At 56.3% G+C, this 10,442-nt stretch overlaps 1 protein-coding gene across 1 annotated transcript; it reads left to right on the forward strand.

Annotated features, from left to right (window-relative positions):
- The first annotated feature begins 4,481 nt into the window (after positions 1-4,481).
- On the forward strand, positions 4,482-5,911 carry GBX2 (gastrulation brain homeobox 2). The gene is made up of 2 exons (XM_005152707.3): positions 4,482-4,992; positions 5,388-5,911. Exons 1-2 carry the CDS (start codon positions 4,482-4,484, stop codon positions 5,909-5,911), a joined length of 1,035 nt encoding a protein of 344 aa, XP_005152764.3.
- The last annotated feature ends 4,531 nt before the right edge of the window (positions 5,912-10,442 follow it).

Raw genomic sequence — 10,442 nt, forward strand, 5'->3', positions numbered from 1 at the left:
CGGGTTATTTAAATACATATCAATTAAAAGAGGGGGGGAATCTATAAACAGAAAAATCGCCCATTTTCCCTTTATCCGAACGAATTCCGGGATAGGAATCGGGATTACGGAAGCCAAATGTCTTTTCTTTACCCTGCACGGCGTTATTTTTACCCTTTTAGCCTATTTTCCCCATATCCCGAAAATCCCGAGAACCTTCGAGTTTGTTCCCAAAAATAATGAAAGAGACAAACCCCCCAAACAGGGGGAAATACAACAAAAAGGATGGTAAAGAAATAAACCAACAAACCCGCGCAGCATATCAACCATGCGGGTTGAAGACCCCCCCCCTTAGGAGCGACGGGGGGGGGGGGCAGTCCCAGCTCCCCGCGGGGCCGCGCTCCCAGTTCAAACGGGAACACGGGAAGCAGTTAATGGGATTAAGCGACCAATGATGGAGGCTGGGTGGGGGGGATCGGTTTGTTTTGGTTTTTCTCTTCCCCTGCTTGGAATCCGAAGGGAGAGGAGGGGGAGGCTTTCCCGGCGCTGTGGTGCGCACCCCTCGGCGCTCAGCCTTTGCCAGTGGCCAAATCCTGCTTCCTCAATCCCCATCCCTCTTATTCCCAGCTCCTGCAAGCCCCAACACGCTGAAATAAACCCACGGCCACGCGGAGAACTGCCTCCCACCGTAGGGGTGACACAGGTAGAGGATGGAGAGCCCCGGCTGCACCCCTTATTTTAGCGTTCAGCGCTCACACCTAATCCCTGCAGCATTAAGTACACGCTGATTGCGGGGGGAAAGGGTAGTTTTGCTTATAGTCTCCCCTCTTACATACCCCCTTCCTAGCAAAGTCACTTGAAAAGCATAAAGGCACAGTGGGGCGAGATGCTTTTGGTGACGTTTCCCATGCAATTAAAATGCCCCCAGCGAAGGCAGAGTGCCTTCCAAGAACGAGCTCCATAAACCTGAGTTTTGCCTCTGATGAAGTCATTTGGTTTATCATCCTTTGCAAAATAAAGCTCATTCATTTCCCCACCGCTCCTCGATGGTCCAGCAGCAGAGTGGACGCTGCTCCAAATAATACACCCCCAAATACCTGGTGGGAGGATGCACATGAACCCGTGTATCCCACATGGAAACCCACAGCACAGCTCCCCGCAAACAGGCTGGAGATGCCCAAAGGGCCAGAAGCAGCCATCAGCCCCAGGTGGGTGGAAGAGTGCTCTGACCTCTGCCACCCCACAGACTTGCACCTGGTTCAAGAACCTCCAGGTTTTCCTCTTGCTTCCTGGCTCCCCTGTTCCATTTCCTTGCAAAGAGCTGTATCTCCCTCCCTACACGGATTTGGGAACAGTCTCTCTAGCACACTTAGTCACAGACATCCCCCCCAAAACCTGCCCGGTCCAAGGATGCCTCTACATATCTGATGCCCCTTTTCTGGGAAGGTTATTTTGGGGAAGAACCTGCCTGGAGCCACCTGCTCTTCAGCAACCCCTGTCTGGGTGATGCAAGAGCCTCCCCAAGCAGTATTTGGTACCATGCTTCAAGCTGGGGCCGTGCAGAACCAGGTCTGCACCCATGCACGGCCCAGCCAGGGGACTCCCCCACCTCCCAGCCAAGCATGACCTTCCAAAGTGCTGATTTCTATCGTATAATGAGAGTTAGACCTGCTGGGAAAGGCTCTTCCCATGTCCCAGCAGCGGCAGGGGTCCCTCCATGGGGGACGAGGGGGGCTCCCCTGCTTGCCCCTCACCTCCCTCCCTCCTGTTACACTTCCCAGGCACAATCACGCCGCGACAATCAGGAGATCGCCGACGTTTTTCCTCCGAGAGCAAAATCAGCTAATTATGTGCCGAACAAAAAGCCCATTCTCGCCTGCAATAATGCTCCCGTCTTGCAAAGGCACTTGTTTGTGGGCAAATTTTGAAGAGGGCTGACAATGCAAACAGCTGCAGGAGCTGGGTGTTGGTACACATTTCCATGCCCTGCCGCATTACCATGCCTAATTATCTCCCCTTCCCGCAACCAAAGGCAGTTTCCTGAAGGGAGATGATTTTTGGTTCCCCCTTTCCTTGCTTTTCCGTTGAAACGAAAGCTTTGCTTCTCGGCACCGACTTCCAGCCTGCTCCGGTTGGATTGGGAAGGAGTAGGGATGCTGCTGATCTGGGGGGGCTGGAGGGTTTAGCTCGGCTCCATCCGCCATGGTGGAGGCAAAAGAGGAGCTGTGATCGGAGGTCACAGCGAAGGGGTGGAAGGGAATAAATACCAGCTAGAAACAACCACACGTGTGGCTATGGAGCATCTACAGAGGAGATCGAAGCCTTGCCAGTGCTGTGAGAAATCCCGAGCCCTGCATCACCGCACATATGGTGGCCTCCGCGAGACAGAGCCGGGACATATGGAAATGAGCTGTATAAGTAAACTTTTCCCAGTCCCTTGAAGTCGGAGATGGGCCCCAAAAGTGTGTGTGTGTACACACACCGCCAGCAGCAGCTGCGTCCGTGGACGCCAATCCTGTCTCCTTTGCCACATCGCCAGGAAGAAGCAGAAACGCAGTGGTGAGGAGGGAGAAATCCCTAAATCCATTCCTGGGGTGACCAATGGGTTTGGTACCCCCAAAAGCTGCGTTAAGCCAGGAATAGGGACTCAGATGCGGGACTGGCTGGAGAAACTGCACCGAGGGCCAAAAGCAATAACCCCCTCACTAATCGTTTCTGCCAAGAAAAGAACGGTTTCAGATGTTGGTTCGAAATGGATAAACTGACCCAGATATCCAGGCATAGGGTGGGGGGCAGCCCCCCTTTTGGGGACACCACCAGGCTTCAGTGGTGGGAATGGGTTGGGGGGGGCTGCAAATGGGACTTGCTGAGGGCTGGCTGGGAGGTTGTGATAACCCCCCCGGGGCAAACCCCAAGTGGGGTAAAACCTCTGCTGCTTTGAAAGGGGGGGGGGGGGGGGGGGCCCTTGGGCCATGCAGCCAATGCTGGAGGGACCACTCTCACCCCTTGCCTTGTCCCCATGTGCCCCATGGGGTTTGGGGTGCCTGGAGAGTGGGATTTGGGGGACAGAGTGGGGCTGCCCCTATCCTTAGCTTCTGGGGGGTGCCACATTCTCATGGGTGTGCAGCACCCCCAGCCTCACATCTGCCATCCTTCTCCGGGAAAGCATGAGCATCAATTAGCCAGAAACGAGCATTGGGTCATTAGGAGCTTCCCAGCCAGGCAGGAGCAGGATCTGCCGCTGCCCCTTGCTCCTGGGGGATGCCCCCCTCAGCCAGAAACCACTTGGAGTAGCGGTTTGTGCCCAAAAGCCTCCCAAACTAAGCCCAGAGGCACAGTCAGCACCATTGTCCCGGGAAGGCTTCAACTTCCCAAAGGCAGGAGGGATCCCACCCCCAGCCAGCTCCAACCCCCCCTCCCCCTTTATTCCACCCCCCACTTCTCCTCTCTCTTTTTGCATTTAATTTTATTTTCCAAACCACTTGATCTTTGCTTGGGAACCTCCATTAATTGCCTGGGTTTGCCTCTTCGCCTGGTCCCTTTATCATTATTTATGGCCTTTGAAATGGTGTAAAGTTCCCTTGACGTTCAATTTACAAGTTTAGGGGCTTTTATTTTTTTCCTTCCTCCCCCCCCCCCCTTTTTTTTGTCCCAGCTTTTGTCCTCGCCAAAGACATCGTGTTGGAAAAGGCTTTGAGCCGGCCAACATGAGAGGCTCGCCGGAGAAAAGGGAGCAGCCCTCCATCGCTTTTAATTCCGCCGTGTTGCTGAATGGCTCTTTTACATAATTGCAGAAGCAATTTCAAAGCCAAGCCAAGGGGCTGACTTTACCCAGAACCACATGGAGCCTATTTGGGGGCTTTTAAAGGGGGGAAAAAAATGGGAAGGGGGGGAAGAGGGAGAGAAAAGCGTGAATAAAATAGGGGTTTTTGTCAGAAATCAAATAAAAAGGGGGTTTTCAGCGCTTTTGGAGGCATCAAATCGGTGTGTCCGATGGGCATGAATGTCACACGCCCCGGGGGAGCGGGGGGGACCCCACTGCGGCCCCGACGGCCCCGCGGGTTCCCGGTGTGTCCGCGGCCGCTCACGCGTGGACCGCCCCGTCCAGCGGCCGCGGTGCTGCTGCGCGGCGGGGGGGGGGGGGTGTGAATGGAGGAGGAGCTAGGGGCGTGTCCTCCCCGTTAAGCCCCGCCCCTCCGCCCTCCCGCCCAATAGCAGGCGGCGGCGGCGGCCACGTGGGGCGGGCCGGGTTCCCAGCCGGGCAAAATGTGAATGGGCGCGGGGGAGCGCGGGCGGGCAGAGCGGCGGCGGCGGCGGCGGCGGCGGCGGGCGGGGGCCAGCCCCGATGTGCGGGCGGCGGCGGCGGGCGGCGGCCCCGCTCCGCCCCGGCGCTGCCCCGGCGCTGCCCCACGCGTGAGCGCGGCCCCGAGGAGGAGCAGCGGCCGCAGCAGCAGGAGGAAGAGGAGGAGGAGGAAGGAGGTCGCTCCCTCCGCCGCTCCGGTATGAGCGCGGCTTTCCAGCCCTCGCTGATGATGATGCAGCGCCCGCTGGGAAGCAGCACGGCCTTCAGCATCGACTCGCTCATCGGCAGCCCCCCGCCGCCCGCCCCCGGTCACTTCGTCTACACCGGCTACCCCATGTTCATGCCCTACCGGCCCGTGGTGCTACCGCCGCCCCCCCCGCCGCCACCGGCGCTACCGCAGGGCGCCCTCCAGCCGGCGCTGCCCCCCGCGCATCCCCACCACCACCAGCTCCCCAGCCTGCCCACGGGGTTCTGCTCCAGCCTGGCCCAGGGCATGGCCCTCACCTCCACCCTCATGGCCACGCTGCCCGGCACCTTCCCCGCCTCCCCCCAGCACCAAGAGGCCGCCAGGAAGTTCGCACCCCCGGGGAACTTCGATAAAGCCGAGGGGATCCCCCCGGACGGCGGCGGCGACGATGGCAAAGCCTTCCTGGGGAAGGACGGAGCCCTCCTGCCATTCCCCGCCGCCGACGCCGTCCAGGCCTCCCTCGGTGAGTGAGCGCCGTTACCGGCGGGGCAAGAGTGTGGGGGGGGGGGATCGGGGTCCAGCCGCCAGCTCCGCGCAGCATCCCCCAGCGGGGCGGGATGGGAGGGGGTCGTGGCATGGGGCGGCTCCAGAGACGGGGGACACCCTTGGGGGGAAGCAGGGCTGGTGGCAGGGGTCCGCTGGCCGCAAGGCCGAGGAGAAGAGAGGAGGAGCAGGGAGATTTCAAGTCCCCGCCGCTTGAAATAACAGAAATCAAATAAATTCAACCGAAAGACGCCAAAAAAGAAACCCAAAGTGAAAGTATTTTGGGCTATTGCTGGGCCCGTGGGCCCGGGGGGCACGGTGGCCATGGGACAGAGGGTACTGAATGCTAACGAAAGGCCTCTGCTTCGCTTTCAGCCGGGGCTCTCCGGGGCCAGGGGAAGGAGGACCCCAAAGCAGAAGAGGATGCGAAAGGCAAGGAGGAAAGTTTCTCCATGGACAGCGATCTAGACTATAGCTCGGACGACAACATCCCCGGCCAGGCGGCTCACAAGGAAGAGGACTCTGGCAACGCGCTGGAGGAAAACCCCCAAAACCCCCCCAATTCCACCAACACCACATCCACGGGCAAAAACCGGCGGCGGCGGACAGCCTTCACCAGCGAGCAGCTGCTGGAGCTGGAGAAGGAGTTTCACTGCAAAAAGTACTTGTCCCTGACGGAGAGGTCCCAGATCGCTCACGCCCTCAAACTCAGCGAGGTGCAGGTGAAAATCTGGTTCCAGAACAGACGGGCTAAATGGAAACGGGTCAAAGCGGGCAACGCCAACTCCAAGACAGGGGAGCCCTCCCGAAACCCTAAGATCGTGGTCCCCATCCCGGTGCACGTCAGCAGGTTTGCGATCAGGAGTCAGCATCAGCAGCTGGAGCAAGCCCGACCCTGATCTCTCCCTGCGCTGCTTCAGAGCCACAAGTTTTTGAGGGAAAACTTTCCAAAAAATCGGGGTTTCAGAACAACCCACCCGAAAAAAAGGAAGAAAAATCGAGAAAAATCAAACAAAAAGCAGCAGAAAAATGACCACAAACCAACACAACCCCTAAAGCAACCGACAACCAACGAGACGAAATCCCATGCGACCGCGCCGCAAATCCCCACCACGAGCGAACTTTAAAGCCAAACTTACAGAGTCAAGCGAGAGTCTGAGAAGGCAGAGGCTTGGGAGCTGCGTTGGTCCGGAGCAGGAATACCAAACCCTGGGAAGAGACACACACGTATTTATTAGCACGCTGCCCCGTTGCTGTCTTGGCCGCGATGGGGACCACAGACGCGGTGTCGGCGCCGGATCCAGCAGCGTGCTCCCTACCCCCCCTCACCGGCAGCGATATCCCCAGCGAAACCAGCCTTTAGCCACCCTTTGGGGGTTCTGTTTCTTACCGGGGGAGAAAGGTAACAATAACCCAAAACAAACAAAGACGAGAGAACAAAACCGAAAGGGAACCAAGAGTTTCATTTCATGCCTTTTTTATTGTTTGATTTGATGGCCGAGGGCTCAGCGGCAGGCGCTGGGGGACGGGTTTTGAGATCTATTTTTTGCCTGGCTTTCTGTCGATTTGGTTTGCCTATTCTACTAAGCCATGTTTAAAAAGAGAGAGAAAGAGGGGAGGGAGGGAGGGGGGGTGGGAGAAAAATAGCACGATCTTCTCTATTGTGTTTAATTTATTTCAATGTAGCTTATTTCCTTATAAGTTATGAAATTTAAAAGCAAACTAAGTCTTGTGAATAAAAACCGACAAAGAAACAAAAGAGACAAAACCGAAGCCCTCCATCCCCCGGTTGTTCTGTCCAGGAGCTGCCGTGGAGCTGATTTTGTTTCCCCCTCCTGCGCTGCCGGAGCGGAGCGATGGTCCTCTCGCCTTATTATAGCGAAGCCCCATTTATTGTCGGGGAGGGGAAAAATGGGGAAGAAAAGTTTCCCTTTTTTCTGGGGGGCGTGTATGAAAAACAGGGGAAAAAGGCTTTTCGTGCAAATAAACGGGGAGGAGGCAGGAGCACCCCCCACATCCCCCCCCCGGCATTCCCTATATCCATGTTTTGGGGGTGCAGTCGCTGGTGTTGCCCCACGGTCAACCTCCCCCTTTAACGGGGTCGGGGCGCTACCGCCCGGTGATGGGGGGTCCAACGTGTGTCCCCCCTTTTCCCCCCTTTGCATCCTTTAAATCCCGTTTTCTTGCCCGTTTTACACATCCCGTGCCGGTGAAACCGTTCCTTGGAGGCGGCGGCTGTTGGGGATGGAAAAGCATTAATTTCCAGAGGAAAACGGGGTGCGGGAGAGAGCCTTGAAATTAAACTCGAGGGATGGGGGCAACCACGGGAGGGATTCGCTCCCGAGGTAACGGTGAGGCTCCCGGGGCAGGCTGCGGCGGGTACACCGAGGCATGGCGGTGGTCACATCAGTTACAGCCCTTGCGCTTCATCAGCTATTTATTAGTACTATTATCGTTATTATTATCACTATTACTTTGCGAGGCCGGGTTCGGAGGGACTGGAGGCGGCTCCGGGGGGTCGGAGCTGGGGGGGGTCCCCTCTCCCACCAGCCGCTGCCCCGAAACCAAACCCTGCTCCTTTGGCTCGTTTTAAAGATATTATTAATAATGATAATAATAATAATAAAGATAATATTCGGATTCGTTCCTGCACGGGAAGGAGGGGGGAGCCGGGACACGTTTGGGGTGACCCCCCCCCCCCAAGTCCTTTCCTGACGGGTTTTCCCAGCGTTGCTCCTCTTCGGATCGCGCTTTCCTTTCGCTATTATGAAGTATTTGAATGGATTTGGCTTTGCTTTTGGTGCAAACGGGATGCTCGTGGGAAGCGCAACCACCCCGGAGCCGGCTCGGGCAGGCACAACGGGGCCATGTGGGGTGTCGTATTTTAGGGAGGAGCAGCTGCTCCTCACCCCCGTGTCCCCCCATCCACCCCACCGCGGGGCATCCCTCCCTCTACCTCTGCCCTAAGCACGGGAAAGTTATTGGCTCCGCGGGCTGGGGTCCCCCATTGCAGCTCCCACACCCCCCCCGTACACAGGAACGGGGCTTTGGTGCTGGAAGGGGGGAGCCCCCAGGCCGGGGGGCCGGAGGAGAAGGAGATAAACAAGCGAGGGGGTTGATAGCTGTCATCATCACCATCATCATGGCTTTCATTTGGCTGCCTAATGAGTCAGATCAGAGGCAGAGAGAAAAATTGTCAATCGCTCGGGCTCTAATGAATTTTTGTGCAAATTGTAATCAAGCCAGGCCGTCTCAGCTCGCTGATTAATGAGACCCAGGAGGCCCGGCCAGCACCTCAGCTTTTTATTCCATCCCGTCCTCCCTGCACTAAATTAACAGCAACTTGTCTGAGCTTCAAATTAACTCCCAATGATTAATCCTGATGGGGGGGTCTGAAGAATAGCTCGTCCTAATAGGCACTGGCCTCTGATGCTGTTTGAAATTAATACACTTCCCCTTTGGCTGCCGGCTTTAATCCAAGGTTGGGTTTTGACATCACTATATTTGTTGTTACAATAAATTCCTCTTACATCTGCAGATCAAATAATTGCACTGCTCGGGGAGCGCAGCACAAATGCCGGCCCGCTTTGCGGCAGCCAAAAGTGGGAGAGGAAGGGAAGCTGCCCGCTCCAGCCTGCCTTAGGAAACCCCCTTTTATATACACACATATAACATAGACATTTATAGGGATATTTTATATATACACACGTATAATCTTTAAGGCACCTCTGCTCAGCAGCGCTGGGATGCGGTACCCGGAGGGCACAACCCCTCTCAGGCCAAGCGTGTTGCCTCCCTCTTAAATAAGACATCATGGTTTTAAATACATCCCCCCCATGCCTTACCCCCTCACTGCAGCGACCCAGCAAACTCACCGCATGCCGGGGCTGCCACAGAGACCAGATGAAGTCAGTGCATGCCAGAGCAGAGGATGAGGGATGACTCCTACTTCCTGAGAAGGGAGGGGGCAGCTTCTGCCTTGTTTTTATATGTATTGATTTAATTGGTTTAATGATTTCAGCTGGGACTGGGCGGGCTCAGCTTTAGTGCCTTTTATCTGCCCCTATTGCCCCGGGGCATGCACCGACAAGGACCTCTTTGTGCCTGGGTGGAGGGCACAAATAACCCCTCCATCGGGGTTACCCTCTGTGATAGATGGGGTTTCCCTTCCAAGCACCTCCCTGAGTGAGGCCACCCCTAATATCTGCAGACAGGGCTGAAGGAATCTGTCCCCCTGCTGGGAATAGCCCCTACCCAAGGGCTGGGCATCTTCCCCATTTCCCAATGGGTGCACGTTACCCCCTGCAATAGACACGCACCCCTTTGGGCTCTCTGTCCTGCAGGATCACCCCCCCACATCCCTGCACATGCTTCCACAGGGTATTATCAATCTTCATCGGCGAAGAGGAGAGCGATGAGGCCGGTAAGCGGCCGCCAATGCAAATTCCCACCGTCACTGTCATAAAGCACCCGGCACCCTGACACAGAAAAGCAACACCATATGTACGAAGACAACCTGTATGAATTATAAATTACATCATAAAAATTGATTGCCTATCCCAACCCTTCGGAAACACACACGGTGGTGGTGGTGATGGAGAAACTCCAGCCCCCAGCCCAGGCAGAAACCCACCCTATGCACCAACTGGCTGCCCCAGGGCAGGAGGGGATACAGGAGGGGATGCTGATGCTCAGCCAAGCCACCCTGCATCCCCCATGGGTGCGAGGTCCCTTCCCGTCCCCCTCCTCCTGCCGCTGCGGGATGCTTGCCCGCCCCTTGCTTGCTCTTTTCTCCCTCCTGCTATGCCTGGCCCATAGAGAGCCTTAATCTATTTATTTCAAGCCACTTCATCCTCTCTCCCGCTTTTGTCCCAGCCCCAGCCTCTGGCTTTGTGGCAGGACCGCTGAGGTTTCAAAAGCCCCTTCCCCTATAGTTTGAGGTCTCCTTGGCTGCCTGAATTACAATGGCTAAAACAGGATTACACTGACCTGATCCTATTAAACTCACCAATCGATCTGTGCCGCCCTCCCTCCGGCTCAGCAAACTTACTCTCCCAACTTTCCCCAGGGCTCAGCCTGGGAAGGGGAGAAGCGGAAGGCTGCGTTCCCAGCAGGCCTGATGGAGGAAGGATGGATGGAGGCGATTTACGGTGGGTTTTTGCAGCCATGTGGGTTTTAAACCTCTGCTTTAGCTCCCAGCATCTTGGCCCCAAAGGAAAAGACACTGTTTTCCCTGTCTTGCAGGTGCGCTGATTCCCAGCCCCGGTGGGAGATTAAGTCATATAGATGCATGTTGCAGAAAGGGTATTTTAGCTATAAGCAAAACAATTCTCCCTCTCTTTGGTAAGGGTAACTCCAAGCTGCCTGCTTTGGGGCATGCAGGCTCATGGTCCTCCTGCAAACCACCAAGGAAGGGGAAAACCCTGGGAA

Source organism: Melopsittacus undulatus, chromosome 8 (assembly GCF_012275295.1).
Source record: "Melopsittacus undulatus isolate bMelUnd1 chromosome 8, bMelUnd1.mat.Z, whole genome shotgun sequence".
Lineage (NCBI taxonomy): Eukaryota > Metazoa > Chordata > Aves > Psittaciformes > Psittaculidae > Melopsittacus > Melopsittacus undulatus.